The 17,815-nt window shown below is 46.9% G+C and overlaps 1 protein-coding gene across 14 annotated transcripts in view; it reads left to right on the top strand.

Annotated features, from left to right (window-relative positions):
* FYN (FYN proto-oncogene, Src family tyrosine kinase) overlaps window positions 1-14,494 on the top strand; it is a 204,456-nt gene extending 189,962 nt beyond the window's left edge. For all 14 annotated transcript variants that reach the window (XM_070225432.1, XM_023650949.2, XM_023650948.2 and 11 more), the window contains 2 exons: window positions 1,766-1,897; window positions 13,819-14,494. In XM_070225432.1, coding sequence (XP_070081533.1) covers window positions 1,766-1,897; window positions 13,819-14,027 — 341 coding nt within the window. In that variant the 3' untranslated portion in view covers window positions 14,028-14,494. The remainder of the gene's footprint in view (window positions 1-1,765; window positions 1,898-13,818) is intronic.
* The last annotated feature ends 3,321 nt before the right edge of the window (window positions 14,495-17,815 follow it).

Here is a 17,815-nt window from a genome sequence, read left to right as displayed (position 1 = left end):
CAGAGATGGTTTAAATAGGAATGAATTTAATATACCTTTAATTCTCTGAAATAAGAGAACTCCAGCTGAGGTTTGTTCCAGGGCAAAGCCTGCTCTCGACACTGAGGAAAATCTATTGCATTAATCCCAGCGGCTCAGAGTCCAAAGCTGCGTGAACAGAATGCTGGAGGATAGGACGTGTGAGAAGAATGCTTTGAAAGAAACTTTAAAAACAAAATGACTTTTGAGAGAATACCAGGCCTTGTGTGGAATCATGTAACACTTAAGGAAAGATATAAATAATATGCTTGAGAACATGGCTAATTAAAAATAACTCAATGCATAAAAGGAAAAGAAAACTATAGGATAACTTTTCTGCTCCAGTGTTAATGTGAGCTGCCGTATAATGAAATAGCAGGATTTTTTATTATTATTATTTCATTTCACACTGGCGTAGAAGAGATGGAAAGGAAAATTATATTGCCAGAAAATGCCAGGATAGATTTGCTAAAGATGTTGTCATATACTGTATTTAAAACAAAAATCTAATTATGGTGATTTATCATACCTCTGGTTATTAAAACCATGCTAATTTAAAGATTTTAATCATTTCCACTTTTGCACATTTCCTAGAAAATACTATGAAAGTTTCTGATTTTGTCGGCCTTTGTATGGTATTTTTTTAGGAGCTCCTAAGTAAAATTAACACGCTTTAAGCATATAATTGTATTTATATCCATAATAAAAATTCCTTGTGTTTTCCTTTTAGTTTGTTCAATGAAATATCTGGAACTGCTTTATAATTGCTCAGCCTGATGTGTGAGAGCAGAGGCTGCTGAGTCCATTTTAATTCCCTGTTCACACATCTAGCCTTGTAAAGGGCAGTGTGGACCGCACCCTTCCTTTTGGATTGGAGAGAGGATTCTTTTAATGATGGGAGAAATTTGAAAGAAAAGATTCTACTGACTTTGGCATGAATACGCTCCTTGGTATCGAGAAATCAGAGACTCATAAGACAGTCATTGAAGCAAGACTGCTTTTTAAAAACAGGCATTACATTGTACCCTCTGTGGCTGGTAGGAGATAGGTAGGGAGTAAGTTAGGGCTCATACAGTGCAGAAGAAACTATCCTGGAATTAAAGATAGTCACTATCAGGGGGAAGGGTGGAGGGAAGAAAGAGCACGTAGGGAGAGGAGGAGCCAGAGGCTAAATCCTTTCTCTGCTCTGGGTGTGGGAGGCCTCGGGAGAATATAGCCCATTTCAACATCACACAGGGGCCAAAGCAAACTGTCTTCACCCTGGGAGAAGCCTGGGGATTCGATCTGATTTTTATGCCCCTCGATCAGAGCAAATATGGCTTTATATACTCAAGGACCCATAAGAGTAGCATTATGATCCAATATGTGTATTTATTAAAATATAATTTCAAAGCAAAACAAAAAATATCTAAATTAGTTTCCTAAATCACAGGTCAGCCCGACTTCCAGAGCAAACCTATGACATTCAATATGGTCCAAGATTCAAGTTCTAGAAGCCAGAGCTTTCAGGGACTTTGAAGTCCAACCCTTTGATCTGAAAATTAAAGTTAAACTGGCTTTAAGGTCGCAGAGCGAGGACTAGACCCAAGCTTCTCAGTCCTAGTCCGTCCGTTCCTTGCTTCACGCCCTGTCCATCATCCTCTCTGAACCTGCTGCCTGAAAGCAGCTTCCGAGTGCTTTTCCCTCCCCAGCCCGTACCCAGCGCAATGCGCTCTGTCTGTCCAGTAACCAGCTGTTCTTCCTGCAGGTGCAAAGTTCCCCATTAAGTGGACGGCCCCTGAAGCAGCCCTGTACGGGAGGTTCACAATCAAGTCTGACGTGTGGTCTTTTGGAATCTTACTCACAGAGCTGGTCACCAAAGGGAGAGTGCCGTACCCAGGTAAGAGCAGGGCCCAGCAGGAGTGCGCCTCCGATGGCATGCTCTTCCAGCACCACTTGGGGGAACCTCACCCCGTTTGCCTTCTAAGCCCCATCCTCAGCTTTCTACCAAGCCCGAGTTTGAAGAATGTGAACAGGTATTTAGGAGAGCCAGAGAAAAGCAGAACTGGGAGCCACTGTGGTATGTCGACAAACAGCCACCGTGAATTATGTGCCAGGATTAATGTCATTAGCAGCTGGTACGGACACTTCAGTCCACCCCAGCTCGTAGAGTCTCTGCTCTCTCAGGAGGAATGTGTGTCTGTGGCAGAACCTCCAGCCGAATGGAGTTGGCAGACACTTCTGGGAAAGAGGAGAAAAGCCCCCAGTGCTTTTTGATTACTCTGTAGCACTGACCCGTGGAGTGGACCTGGCGGAAAGATGCCGGGACCTGTTTCCTCTGCGGGCCCCAGCTCCAGATGGCCGGAGAGCGGAGGCTCAGGGGGAGCACAGTTCAGAGGCTGCTCACTGCCCACTTCTGAACAGTGGAAATATGCTGTACAGCAGCAAGTAGAATGCAAAGAACTTGGAGATTCTTAGGCCTCAGAGTTTTTCTGGATTATCAGATTTCATGCTCTCCAAAGAAACCACGGGTTTTGGTTCTCCACGCTTAAATTCATTCCTTTAGATAGATGATAGCATAAAGTACACTCAGGCCATTTCACCTCCATGCTTTAGTGGTTATAGCGCAGGGACAGTCCACTTTCTGAAATGTTAAGGACATATTTTTCAGTTACTACTGAGAGAAGAAAGAACATTGCTCCCTCTCATTCCCTGCCTAAGAAAGGAGCTTCAAAAAAGCAGCGATAGAAACGATAGTAGAGATTAATGAGGAATTGAGGTCTCTTGCAAATCCTGGCTTTGTAATCGTATCTTTGCAGTCACAGGAGCCAGCGAGGGCAGATTAATTGGTAATCCCTTTGTTCATTTTGTATGACTGTTTCTGGTCATCTTCAGAGAATGCAGAGAAGTAAAGAGGATCTCTTTCTGGATCGGTGTAGCCTCGAGACTCCTAGGAGAGCCAGGTTGGCACAGAGGCAAAATTGACAAATGTCCCGTCTCTGAAGCTCTGGCCCTGAGCATTTAGAGACGCGGGAGGAAGTCAGCTTTATTGATGCCACGGCCGCTGCTGCTCCCAGCATGCGCCAGTGGGCAGACACTCCGGGAAAAGCCAGCCAGCCCGGAGGAAAGGGCTGCCCTGGAGGGGCCTGGAGCCCGGCGTGGGCGTCCCTGAGGTGCTTCTCCAGGGGGACATGTGCAGGTCTCTGGATTTTGAAGATGTGAAGGCCCCTCTCTCTTTATTGTCTGAATTTTGCACTAATTCCTTCCCAAGCCGCCCAAGTTTACAGTCACCTGGTGTGTTAAATGCTCTTGGGGAGAAAAGGTTAATACCGTTTGGCGTTCCTGTGAAGCCCTTCCTTCCAGCAGTAACACAAAGCCGCTTTTTATGTCCCAGGGTTGCACACAGAAGCCGAGACAAAGCGGGGGTGGGGGGGGCTGGGAGAAGGAAGGCAGGTGTGTGTTGCTGACGGAAGGGCTTTCCCAAGTTTGGTTTTCTCATAAAGAAAATGGCCTCATTTTACGACTCGGACTAGGATTCATTCATTGGGCATGGCATGGGTAAGTGGGAACTGTGCCAGGCTTTTTGCTCTACCTGAGAAGTGAGTTCAGATAAGACAGTCGTCCTCTCAGCAGACATTGATTAGACCCTTCCTCGAGCTAGACACTGTCTCAGGTGCTGGGGATAGAACAGTGAGCAAAGAAATAGATTTAGTCCCTGCACTCATGGAGCTTACAGTCAAATAAAATATGCATCAAGTCCAGGAAGCAATCGGCCTCTTTTGTTATTTATTTACTATTGGAGGAAATCACCCTCAAGGGATGGAATACTTGGATTTACCCACTGTGGGCCCCAAGTCTTAATTCTGGTAATGGGGTCAGGGGCGTCTGATCCAGGTATCTACATACAACAGGTGCTGAGAGGGGCCTTGCCCCCAGAATCCTGGGAGGATGTCAAGGGCGTTTGGCATGAGAACTCAGTCCACTTGATTAGGCTTAGTTTCGTTCTGTGAGCAACTGCTGATGTGCGGGCGGCTTTGATGACCACCCTAATTCTATGCGGGTGGCAGAGAGAGCGTGCTGTACCTGGAAATCTTCACGGAGAAGAAGGCAAGTAGGGTTTCCACCTCGAGCTGAGGAAGAGGGCAGAGGGTCCCAGACAAGGATGGGCATGTGGGAAGGCACCAAGGCCTGGGAGGATGGCGCCAGTTCAAAGAGCTACAGGATAGTGAGTCTGAGGAGAGGAGGGCTGCGAGGCGAGGTTCCTGGAGATGCAGCTGGAGAAGCTGGCCACAGCCCATCGTGAGGGGCCTGGCGCACTGCCACAGGGAGCCCCTGTGGCCTGGCTGGTTGGAGTGGTGGCCAGGGAGCTGTGTCCACGGGGGAGTGACATGAACTGCTCCTCACCCACAGAAAGCCACAGAAAATTGTTTCCAGGCCTGTTCCTAGCTGTGAGTGCTTCTTGTTTTTGTTTTTAAAGACAGCTATAATCATATTTAATTGAACTTCTGAATCTCACAGTGTACTCTTCTTGAGGGAGAAGCTTCTACAGAGAGATTCCAATTATAGGATTATTACCTTAATGAAGGATAACAATTCCTAAGGAAGAGGTGGTTTCATTAGGCTTCATTCAGAAGTCCCTGTGAAAGGTGGGACCTTCCTGTCTGCATCCTTGATGTTTGTGGTGTGGCCACATCAGTCAGTGTGTGCAGAGGTCTCTACCGCATGGAGTCCTCGTGCCTTCGTGGTACCCCAGGACAGACGCCCCGTCCCTGTTCATCAGGACTTCCATTCTGACATCTGGTTGTAGGAACTTCTCAGCTGGCCAGAGTGTATTTTCAAGGAATTATTTTTTCAAGAACGGTAGGTGGTGGCACATTTTTCTGAGTTCTTTCATTCCTGAGAATGGCCTTCGGTTGCCTTCACACACGGGGAAGGTGCTTTGACTGGCAGGTGAGGGTGGAGGTCGAAGGAGGGCAAGGTGACTTATAGCTGGGCTTTAGGAAAGCTTTCCAAGCTGTTTGCCCAGCGCTAAAGAAGGTCCGGAAGTAAGAACCAGAGAAAAAGCTTAGAAGGGAGTATGTGAGGGGTGACCAAACGAAGGGCAAAGGGCCCGAGGAGACAGTAAAACATTGCATTGGTGATTAGTTAGCAAGTCTTGTAAAAGAAGGGGAAGAAAGACAATCTCAGATTGAATGAGGGCCTTGAAGCCAAAGAAACAATACTGAAATGTCACACTGAGATGAACAGGGAGATAGCGGAGAGGAGTCGCCTCACCCGACCAGACAAAAAGGTTGCCTCCAGGATGTGTGACAGAGACAGACCTGCTTCCAGAGATCAGCTCCCTTTCACAGGTTCCGTAGGAGCAGCCTGACCCGCATGCCTTCTCAGCATTGCAGTCTAGCTTGCTTTTCTGTAAGCCAAGGTTCAGAAGCATCCTTTGCACCAAGATTAGAACTGATTTCGAACTGATGGATTGTTGTCCATGGGAAATGAAAACACTTAAAAGCAGTTTTCTGGAGTTGATGCATAAAACCAGAGCTACGCATTTTAAACTATCATTGCCCCTTCAAATCCTTCTTTTCCCCTTTGCCTCCCCTGCCACTGCCCCATGTCAGACTGTCATCCACTTGTGCAATGACCTCTTCATGGGACGTCCTGCTTCCAGTCCCCACCACCACCACCATTCTATCATTGTCACCACCAGAGTTATTATCCTAGAAAACACAGACCCAGTTATCTTACTGTCCAAGTTAAAAATGTCCATGGCTTCCCCTTGTCTTCCAGATAAACTCCAGAAGCCTTAGTTTTGCACAGTGCTTCATAACTCTTTCCTTCCAGTCTTTCCACAAATATTTATTGAGCACCTGCTGTATGCCAGGGACTGTGCTGTCACCAGGAGTACAGCAGTGAACCAACAGACAAAAAATCTTGCCCTTGTGAACTTTTACTCCTCTTGGAAGAGAGAGACGATAAACAAAGATAAATAAGCAAAATAGATTCAGTGTTGGGCTGGTGGTAACAGGTAGGGAGAAAAATAAAATGAGCAAGGAGATAGAAGGTGTGAGGAGAGCATGGCCAGGGAGGCCCTCACCAGGAAGGTAACATCTGAGTAGGACCTGAAGGAAGCCAGGCTAAGCTAGGTCCATATGTGGGGGAGGAGCCTTCCTTCAGAGCAAACCGGAGCCCAAACGCTGAAGAACTGCCAGGAAGCCAGTGTGGCTGGAGCAGAGGAAGCAGGGGGTCGGAGTGGCCCCAGGGAAGATCAGAGAGGACCTCTGTAGTTATAGCTTTTGCCTTTACTCGTAGTGAGATGGGGAGTCCCTGAGGGGCTTTGCGTAGGTGACGTGATCTGACATGATTTCTCTCTCTCCCCCACCCTTCTCACCAAGACATCTCTCTCTGGAACATGCAAGTCTCTCTTCTCAGCTCCACTGTCTACCTCAGAATCCTTCAACGTCCCGCCCAGACATCCCCTCCTTTCTGTAGCCTTCTCCATGTCGAGCCCAAATGGGTCACCTCTGCTCTTGCTTCCATGACACCTCTTGAAGCCCTTGTCTTTGTATCTCTCTTTTCCAGTAGCTCTGAACTCTTCAAGGAGAAGGGAGCTCCTTTATGTATTCCCCTTGTCCAGCACAGTGTCCCCCCATAGTAAACTCTCGGTAAGTGTAAGCAGATGATGGGTGGATAGCACAGGAAAAAAAAAAGAAAAGATTATGCCTATGAGGTTTTTGAAACAAGATATTTTAATTTGGCCCATAGCCTGCAAAGCCTTTCAACTCTATTCCGTCATCTCCACACGTAAATAGAGCGAATATTTTCCCAACTACAAGGTAGCCTCTGTCCTCCAAGTTGTTCTGGGAAGTTGACCCTATGGTCAGTTCAAGCTCCATGTTCCAGCCCCATTCGATGCAGAATGTCCCGGCCATTCTGTGCCCTGGCGCCCAACTAAACACCTGCTTTGGGAATTTGGCAGGATCTGGCAAAGCAGGAGCCTTCTCTTAAGCACGTCACATTTATCCATGCATTTGAAGCACTTTCAAATCTTTTAGCAAGTGACAGCTGACTGACTTTCGTGAATGCACCAGGCACCTGATCATGACTTGAAGAGGCAAGGGAAATTAGTGAAACTATAGCATCTTCCTTAAAGAATCAGAAGTCCCACCCCACCCTCCCTCTGCCCCACTCAGATGCCTTAGAGCCCTGAACCATGGACATCTATTCCTCTGTGTTCAACAGGCCGTCATTTTCGCCTGCACACTATCCCTGCTGTGCCCAGCATACTGAGAGGACCAGATTTTTCTTGGGTTAGGAAGAGGTTAGACAGTCCAGCCAGGAGAACGGGAAGCAGGATGAGACCTCTGATCTTAGCTAAGGGTGCTCTGTCCTCTGCCCTCCCTGCCCCCATCCACCGTCCCTGGGGCTTTTCCTTCCAGCTCAAGGCATTCTCTTCAGAGAGGGAATCCTGCCTGGAGTGCCCAGGAGTCATGTTGTCACCTCCCCCTACAAGGTTTCTCTTGGCCAGTGTGGCTGGTGAGAGGACAGGAGGAGAATGCAAGTCAAGAGTACTGCCCGAGAGGGACCTTCCTCTGCTTAGTCCTCGTCCGCTGCTCTTCCTCGTCAGCCGCGCACCTCCATGGCCTTTCTCCCTTGCACCCTCACCCTCTTTTTCCCTTCTCCTTTTCTGGGACAAAGGAGTTCTTTATGATACTGTATTATCAACTTTAAATAAGCTTTGTGTGTTATGGTACCTGAGTAGCTGTCGTTCTGTCTGTATTAATACAGTGGGCTTAATAAAAACAGCTGCCCTGAGGTTATCTGGTAAGATGGGGAAAGAGAAACAAACCCAGTCATTATTGTGCCTTCTCAAGGTCACTGCTTTACTTTCATCTCTGCTCTTTGATCAGCATCTTTCTGCCCAAAACTTGTGCTTTGATCCTTTACCAAAACCTAACTTAAGCATCCTGGTTGCTGCCTAGTCAGATAACTGGAGCACATGACGATCTGAGAGCACACGTGTCTCTGGGCAAGCACCGTTAACTTAGCCCTCCTTCCTCTTGTCACGAGCACGGCACTGCTCGACAGACAGTAAGCAGAAGGGCCTTTTTACAGGGTTTATGCAGAAAAGCAAGGGGGAGCCTCTGACAGAGGCCTTATGCCCAACGCAGGATAATTTCCTTTGAGTGGAAAGCTTAGTGTGCAAAAGGAATCTGGATGTCTGATAACCCGAATGTCATTCCCATTGTTAAAGTACGTAATTATTCACATGGCGCAAAAAAATCCAGGTTCTTGCAATCCTTAATCAAATCCAGATGCAAACTGGAACAGAGAAGAGCTCAAATCCCCAACTGTGCAGAGCTGGCCCTCTGAGATCCATGCTAGGAACCTGCACGAATGGAAAGCCAGAAAGCAAACGCCCTTCTTTCGTAGCAGACATTTTTTTTTCAAACAGATAAAAGCACAGTGACTATTGAGATATTTTGTGACAAATGGAGAAACTGAGGCCGGGGGAAGTCAAGTCACCTGCTGAGAGACACAGGGAGACATGCGAAGTCAGGAATAGTAAGGGTGGCTCTGCCAACAAAAATGGATTTTCTTCTTCCCTAATGAATCTAAAAGAAAAGAGGGGAGGCACTACCGATATAATATGTAGCTCAACCGAGAGGAATGGGAGAGTTTAAAAGAAAAGGAGGAGAAAAAACAAAAAAGAGAGAAGAGAAAGAAAACACACACACGTGAAAATGACATTGTTGGCAGCTGCACAGAGGAAGGGTTGGAAAGTGAGAGTTGGAAAGTTGACCTTAATTCAGAAACCAAGAGGAAGCCAGCGAAATGATTTAGAAAGGGTAATACAGTCGTAATGGCAGGAAGCAAGTACAGTCCATTTGGCCGGGGAATCTCTGTAGTGCTTTGGGCAGGCCGACTGGAAATGATGCTCTCACTGACCGTATATGAAAGCCTGAAGTCCCTGATGACAGGAGGCCCCCGTGGACGATGTAGGGAAGGGGAATTTGAAAGGAAACCCCCACGCCACAGGCTCCACAGGTTGTCTGTGACCTGAGTACCACTGAGCTGTGCCCTGTGAGAGGGGCCCCTGGAAGTGGCCCGTTTTCCGCACTGACTCCAGTGGGAGAGCTGGAGGCTCAGGTGCTGCCACGGTGGGGGGCAGAGGACAGAGGTGGAGTGAAACTGGGCAGTGTGTCTGTGCTTGCCGGCTGCCCAGCCCTGCACCCCTTCTCGGATGTGGAGGTTGGGAACCAGGGGACACGCCTGGGCACACTCTGTGAACATGGCACTTCCCACAGCCACCCCACTGGCTGGCGGAGACCATGCCTCCTGTTGGGAAATGGGCTCTGTTGTAGCTCCCCCCAAGAAACCTGGAGGCCCAAACTCTCGATGACGGCCTTTCCCTAAAACGTGCCCATATGCTGTGTTTTAAAGTTTCTGTCTCCTGTTTCTCTCCTCCCCTTCTCCCCACTGAAAAAGGAAAAATATTCCCAAGCATGCTCCCTCCCTGTCCGTTTCCTCAATTGGGAGTACGATAAAAAGATGCTTCTTGGGGCTGGCCCAGTGGCCAAATGGTTAAGTTTGCACTCTCCGCTGCAGCGGCCCAGGGTTTCGCCGGTTTGGACCCTGGGTGTGGACATGGCACTGCTCGTCAGGCCATGCTGAGGCAGTGTCCCACATGCCACAACTAGAAGGACACACAACTATGTACCGGGGGGCTTTGGGGAGAAAAGGAAGGAGGAAAAAAAAGATTGGCAACAGATGTTAGCTCAGGTGCCAATCTTAAAAAAAAAAAAGATTCTTCTCTTCTGGTATCCCTGTGTCCCTCAAGACTCCCTTCTGTCCACGCTGGCACTCAGGCTCATATGTATTCCCTTCCTTGGTACCTGTCCTTCACCTCCCAGGTGTTAGATCAAGCCACTATCTTGGGAAAAGTGGCTAAAAGAGAGGAAATAACAGTTTTCTTTGTAACAAAAATGCGAAACCATCTAGAAAGAAAAAATATTTAGGCCCTTCTTTATAGTAGTATACAGAGTAAAACACATTTTGCTAATAAATGAATTCTTGAAATAAATATGATTTTCAAAGTTCTTAGAGCTGAGAATACTATTTTTAAACTATGAACACAATCCACTTAATTTACCTGTTGTTTGTAAAATAAAAACTAGCCTAAGCCTTCCTAAGCGGGCCTCTCTTAATGAGCAGCTGTTGGTGGGGAGGTCCATTGTGAAGTGCCGGTCCTCAGGTCAGCCCGTGTGGATTCTGGCTCATGGATGGGTGGGAAAGAGCTAATCCCATTCAGATTGCTCTTGTCGGCCAAGTGCATTGTCTTCTAGCCCACTTTTCTGGCAAAGCTGAACTGATATGTTTCTACTTGGCCCGGTGCGTGGAATTAGTTATGTATGCTCCTCGTGCTTTGAAAGGCCTGGGGAGAAGGAGGCGTGAGAAGAGGAAGCAGAGGAGGAGGGGGCGGGGGGCAGGCAGGAGGTGGAGAGCGAGAAGGAGAGGGCCCGTGAGCTGGCGGTGTAGACTTGCCGGCGGCCTGCCCTGCGTGGGCCCAGTCACAGCTCCCTCCGTTGGCCACACTGCCCAGGAAGCCTCGGGAGATGCTACATGCTGAGGGTCAAGTCTCTGTATCCGCTGCGTCCGAGGCTTGGGCACAGCCCTGGAAAAATAGGCTTGACCCAAGTGGCCAATAAAACTTTCCATTAACGAGAATGAGTTAAGAGTTTTAAAAAGACACGTGAAATCTTTCCATTTGAGCAGTTTGTTTTTTAATGAAATGAAACCTTTATTGACATAAGCTCTGCCAGGCAAGGGGAGAATGATTAATTAAACTCTGCGGTGCCATTTTGGGCAGAGTCTCAGTACCAGAATAAAGCATTAGAAGGTATTTTCGGGGGGTTATAGGCTCCAGAAGGGCCTGTCAGACCTTCTGAGCTTCAGACCTTCTGCCTGGCTTTCCCCCAGTTCCTGTAGGCTCCTGGCAGGAGCAGGGCCAGGGCCAGGGCCAGGGCCAGGGGGATTTCTGCAGATTCAGGCCATGTGGCTTGTGAGTATTATGAAACCAAGGACGATACTAAAATACAAAGTAAACGCGCTTTGGAGAAGGCCGGTCCTGGTGTGTGACTATGTTCCTTGCCTAACCTTTCTGGGCAGGCTGGAGTGTGGTGACTGCTGTCACTCAGGCCGGGGCCTCCCAGGCAAAACCCTTGGGACTCGATGTGCATCCAGAATCAGACCTTTTTTTTTTTTTAGGAAGTCCATGCGGTGCATAGACCATAACACCCTAGGAGAGCCTGGAGCGGCACTCTCTATTCAAATACATTCTTAATTTTGCAGCAATATGCAGGAATAAATAAAAACAATAAATAGCCTCACACCCACGTCAGGTTTTATGGCCAAGCGAGGTGAGTTCAGATCGGTTTTGATGCTAAGTGAGTTACCAGAACTGGTGTCTAGAGTGTCCTGGGTTTGGGAACTGTGGATAAGGCATTGCTGGCCTCTGTCGCTCACCGTTAGTCCAGAGCACTGCAGCACATTCCCCTGGCAGCCCCAGGTTCCATCCCTTGCCTCCAGCTCCTCGCCCCATCCCAAGTTTTTAAAGCAAGTTTTCAGCAGTTGGAGGAGGATTTAAGGTAATTCACCATAGAGCTATCTAAACACCAAACTGGAGAGGTACCTGTAAGATCAGGCCTGGCGTGGAGGCAGGGGACCCAGACTCATTCACCAAACCCCTCTCCCTAAAAGACGGATTCCCCCCCCCAAAATGTGAGTGAGGTTATGTTAGAATAACTAAACTGAAGGCCTACTTCAACCCAGCAGCAATAATATATGGATTTCATCACCTCAAGAAATTTTAGTGGTTGGGCCAGCCTGGTAGCGCAGCAGTTAAGTGCGCATGTTCCACCTCGGTGGCCTGGGGTTCACCAGTTCGGATCCCAGGTGCGGACATGGCACTGCTTGGCAAAAGCCATGCTGTGGTAGGCGTCCCACTTATAAAGTAGAGGAAGATGGGCATGGATGTTAGCTCAGGGCCAGTCTTCCTCAGCAAAAAGAGGAGGATTGGCAGCAGATGTTAGCTCAGGGCTAATTTTCCTTAAAAAAAAAAAATTAATAAAAAATAAGAGATTATAGTGGCAGAGATTAAGAAAGCATCCCCAAAGGGTTTGGACCAGCACGTGAATGATAGGACCATGGTTGACAGCTAAAGAGCCAGGACAAACCCAGCTCCAAAATTAACCACAAAATGGAGAGAACTGGCAATAGATCCCAAAGTCTGAGTGTCCCCTCCCCAGGGTGACAGGGTTGTGCTCTGAGCCCAGCTCCTCTGGCCAGGCTTACAGGGTCCTAGAGAGCTGGTTGCCACCTCCTCCAGAAGTAAAGGGAGCTGCTGCATGCACCTGCTGAGTTCTCCTGCTGGAGATGTTCCTGAGGGAGAGGGGAGGAAATCTAGGCTTCTGTAAGGCTTGAGCCCACGTTCATGCTCGCATAAATTAACTGGGTCAGCAGTTGGGGAGGATTCCAGATTATAGGCTTGCAGCCAAGAAGCAGCCAAAACGTACAAGGGCTTGGCAGGTGATAGCAGAACATGATATGGCACAAAAAAGAAGGGAAACTGGAGAATAGTGCCTGGCAGTGATTGGGAAAGGGGTCAGGGCCTTCGCCTCACCCCAAGTGTGGTATTTCCTGTTCTGTCAAGAAGGCCAACATGCAGGCAGGCTGCCTTCTCTCCAGGGTTAGCAATCTCCCCAAATGTCTCCTGTTAGTGCCATACAGCCCGATGTTCCGACGTGAGGCAGCTCCCCCAGAGGGTCACAAAGGTCTCAAATGATAGATGGCCTGTCCTACAGCATCAGTAAACACAGGCCCTGGAGACACCCTGTCTCCCCATCAAAGTCACCAAACCTCAGAGCACCTCGGGGTCACTGGGCTGGATGGTGCCCAGCCGTGGTGGCATGATGACAGATCTCAGATGGTGGGGCACCAAGAGCTTGCCCAGGCACAAAGACAGCTAATTTATGAAGTTTATCAGTGGAGCTTATCGACACTATAAACAAGGGACAATGTTTTTCATTCCATGGATTTTTTTTTTGTCTGCTTCATTCATATTTTTTTGTCAGCTTAATTGAAGTGTAATTTACATACAATAGGATTCAACAATTTTAAGAATTCAGTGAGTTTTAGCAAACATAAAGAGTCACACCACCACATACAGGATGTAGGCCAAGGGTTGGCAGACTGCGGCCTGTGGACCAAACCCAGCCCCCATCCTGTCCTTGTTTTGTACATTTTTAAAGGATTGTAAAGAAAAACATGAAGAATGTGCGACAGAGATGGGTGCGACCCGCAAAACCTAAGACATCTTCACTCTGGCTCGGACGGGCAGAGCTTGCCGACCCTCACACAGCTTTTCCACCACCCTCGCGGCCCCTGAGGCCCCTGCGGCATTCCCCTCCCTCACCCCTGGCAACCAGTGATCTGCTTTCTATCACTGTAGTTTTGCCTTTTCTAGAACTTCGTATAAATGGAATCATACTGTACGTTGCCTTTTGCATCTGGCTTCTATCAGTTGTAACACTTTGGAGAGTTGTCGTCTGCGCTTTTCCATGTATCAGTAGCACATTTCTTTTATATTTCTGAGTGATGGGGTGTCCCATGTAAGGTAGGCTTCCGCTCTGCATGAGATGGGGGCCCTCAGCATGTTTTAACCCCATGCAGGCTCAAAGCAGAAGCCAAGGGGTGGGGGGAGGCCCAGGGCCAGGGGTCGCGGCCCGCAGCTGGAGGGGCCCGCTCTCACCTCCCTTGTCTCTGCAGGCATGAACAACCGGGAGGTGCTGGAGCAGGTGGAGCGCGGCTACAGGATGCCCTGTCCGCAGGACTGCCCCATCTCTCTCCACGAGCTCATGATCCACTGCTGGAAAAAGGACCCCGAAGAGCGGCCCACTTTCGAGTACCTGCAGGGCTTCCTGGAGGACTACTTCACGGCGACAGAGCCCCAGTACCAGCCTGGTGAAAACCTGTAAGACCCGGGTCTGCAGAGAGAGGCCTCGTCCAGGAGGCTTCCCCGCCCCCTCCCCATTAGCTTCCAATTCCGTAGCCAGCTGCTCCAAGCAGAGCAGCCAGAACCGTCCAGGATCAGATTGCATGTGACTCTGAAGCTGACGAACTTCCATGGCCCTCATTAATGACACTTGTCCCCAAATCCGAACCTCCTCTGTGAAGCATACGAGACAGAATCTTGTTATTTCTCAGACTTTGGAAAATGCATTGTATCGATGTTATGTAAAAGGCCAAACCTCTGTTCAGTGTAAATAGTTACTCCAGTGCCAACGATCCTCCTCGTGCTTTCCTTTTTTTAAAATGCAAATCCTATGTGATTTTAACTCTGTCTTCACCTGATTCAACTAAAAAAAAAAAAAGTATTATTTTCCAAAAGTGGCCTCTTTGTCTAAAACAATAAAATTTTTTTTCATGTTTTAACAAAAACCAATCAGGACAGGTGTTCGTTTTTTTCTTTTTTGTAAACATGAATATGTATCATATATCCATCCCTGTACACACACCATGTGGGTGCTAACGTGGAGACCGTGGCCAAGCTGGGCCACGAAGCTTCGGGACCCGGAGTGAAGATTTTCCGGCAAAATCAGCATAAAAGCACTGGTGTCATTCTGAAAACCAGTGGCCTCCTTTTTGGCTTTTGCAAAGCATGAGTCTTTCTTTCTTTTTTTCTTTTTGATTTGGATTGCACTTTTTGGTTCATGACTGCACCTCTGGTGGCTGCTCCTTTGACTCTTCAGCAGCCCCCACGCTGACTTCCCAAGTTCTGTTTCCAGTATTTGCTTCAACTTAAACTGTGATTTGTTCTTGAAACTTAAGAGTTGAGCATATTTAAGCAAGCAAACGGCCAGTACCACCGGGGGAACTGGAAAACGGATACCACACAAACTTCTTGTATAAAAATACGAATGCTGAAGTGTTTCAGACTTTTTTTTAATTTAATAAACATTGTAACCACATTTAAATGGTCTAAAACCCATAGCATTGTAGTCGTGGCAACCTGCTGAATTCTCATACAACTAAAACTTACGGGGAAGGTGAGGGTGGGGGTTGTACATTTCCCATTGTAAGATAAGTGTTTTAAATGTCCTGTACTGCTAATGAAATGACTTTCTCTATGTCCAAGAGTTCTCCAGTGGAATAACTATGCACTACTTTACATTTCACGGGGATGCACAAAAAAAAAAAAAGTATTACATTTTTAGTTACTGTTTGTACCAAGCTTGAATTACGTCTGTTTAACAACAAATCAAAAAGCCTATTTCTATTGGGTTTTTAATACTGAGTAGCAACTCTGAAGTCTTAATTCCTTTTTTGTTATGATTTATTTGTGAGTTTACATTTTTAAATTGTTTAACTTTCTTAATTTAGTAATTAAAAAGAGAGCATTTTACATTTGAATTTTTTTTTTGTTCATTTGTTTAAATCAAATCATGGAAGGTACTCTAGTGACGTATCTGTCCCCACACCAGGTTGTCAGGAGTCATGTGGTGGGTTTCACCGTTGTGCAGTGATTTCCAGATGACAGAAATGTTCAGAACACCTGGAGTGGTTTTTTGTTTTACCCTCGGAAAGGCTAGGCTATTGTCTAGCTAATTCAGAGGACTGTTAAAGCAAGATGAGGCATACCTAAACATTTTAATTTATCAGAAATTTTCTCTAACTGGAATTTTCTGTGTCCCACTTGTAGGAGAAAGAGACAATTACAAGAAGAATCTTTCTTGTCCTGGAGTCAGTGTATATATTGCCCTGTGTCCCTCCACCTCTGTAATGAAGTTGCTGAGCAGAAAACAGCCTGGTGTGGTCAAAGGGCCAGTGCATAGAACAGCTAACTGTCCAGGCCTGGCTCTGCTCTCATTCAGCTGTGGGACCTCGAGCAGCCACCTGGCATCTCTTGCTTGCAGGTCCTGTCTGTCAAAATGAGGGGGTTGGGTAAGATTTGCTGTTGGTGCAAAGCTCTTATTACCTACAATTATTATCACATTACTGGGCAATTTATTAACACGTTCTAGTTTTTTTTTTTTTCTTTGCTGAGGAAGATTGTCCCTGAGCTAACATCTGTGCCAATCTTCCTCTATTTTGTATATGGGGCACTGCCACAGCATGGCCTGACAAGCAGTGTTTAGGTCCCCACCAGGGATACAAACATGCAAAACCCCAGGCCACCAAAGTGGAGCACATGAACTTAACCACTATGCCACAAGACTGGCCCCAAGATATTTTTAAAGATCACTGTTTTTAATCTTCACATCCCACTAGGTTGGATAATTTGAAAATATTCTCTGGAGGGTTTTTGTTTATATTTTTGACTTGGTTGTTCAAGAAAATCTGAAAATGTCATGACAACCTGTTTTAAACAGAGATTCTTTAAGAAAAAACATGATCTCTTTGAACCAAAGTAGCCTTTAATTCATCAGTTGAGTTCATTGTGTATTCTCTCATATGAAACACAACCAAGGACTTGACTTAACTCAAAGGCACTCATGAAATGCAGCGTGCCAGGACTATTCTGGAACACTTAGAGTAGGGTTGCAGAATAAAAGTAAAAGAGTAGCTATAAATACAAAGAAATCAGAGATGTTTGCAGTTTTTTTTTTTCCCCAAGAAACTAATGTGCTGTCAAGAAATGCCTGAGTAGACAAGTCCAGGCAAATGAAACATCGCCTCCGGGGAGGCCCAGCACCTCCCCAAAAGCCCCTCTCCCTCACAACTTGTAGAAGCTTGAGGTGAGGGAACTGAATTCATTGACCAGAAAGTTCTCTTGTGAAGAAAGAAAAGTATCTTGAAAGGCAGCTCAGCAGCAAGCAACAGTGAAAGACTTTTTGTCTGTAGTGATCTGTAGTGAATGAGTACTTGCTCTGTTCTCGCAGGAGAGCTGGCATCTGGCATTGCTGTGCTGCATCGGGAGCCTTCCTAATAAACTGTTTCTTTTTACCTTCTTAAAAGCAAATAATAAACCTACGAAAGAAGACAAGTCGACAAAGCCCAGACATTGTAAATGTGACAGAATGCTTTCTGTTCTCCCGTGTTCACTGAGGCTCGCACTCTCCTCTGAGGCCACTTGGTTCACGGTGACCTGATGGCTAGGAGATGGCTTGGTTCACGGAGAGCCTGTAGTGGATGTGGGGCCTCCCACGTGTGAGAGCATCAGAGTGTAGGTGGAAGCAAACGATGCATTTGGCAGTGCCTTGGTCATGGCAAAGAAAGGTGTATGGGGAACCAGGCAGATCCACGAGAAAAGTTAAGGGTGCTCATAATGCCTCAAATACAGCCACACTACTGAAGATTTCCTGACAAGTGCCAGAGGGTGTTTACCTGCCTTGAGAAAGCTAGAAATCCTCCTGTGGCTAAATTTTGGCACCAGAGGATTTTTCTAGTAGCATTGGAACTGCAAAGTCTTACCTGATATTTCCTAGGGGACCCTAAGAATGTATATACCATATTAATTGGAATGGTCTTCCATGAGTCTTGAAAGAAGGGAAGGTTTTCAGCAGTACGCAGAGAATTGCACTGAAGCCCACGGCATAAGGGATGTCATCTGTTCTTTTGTCATGGCTCGGCACAAGAGAACTTCACTTGACAGGGTAAACATTTCCTAACAAGTTGTATTTGGATAAAATGGTGTTTGTTCAATTTGTTCCTGAAAGGTATTTTAATGGAGTTAGATGACTTTTGTTGGCTTTCTTACCATTATATATTAAACTGTTGGAATTCAATTAGACTGTCCAAACTATTTGCTAGAAGGAAGAAAGGA

This window comes from Equus caballus, chromosome 10 (assembly GCF_041296265.1).
Source record: "Equus caballus isolate H_3958 breed thoroughbred chromosome 10, TB-T2T, whole genome shotgun sequence".
NCBI lineage: Eukaryota > Metazoa > Chordata > Mammalia > Perissodactyla > Equidae > Equus > Equus caballus.
This window is presented reverse-complemented; position numbering and strand designations above follow the sequence as displayed.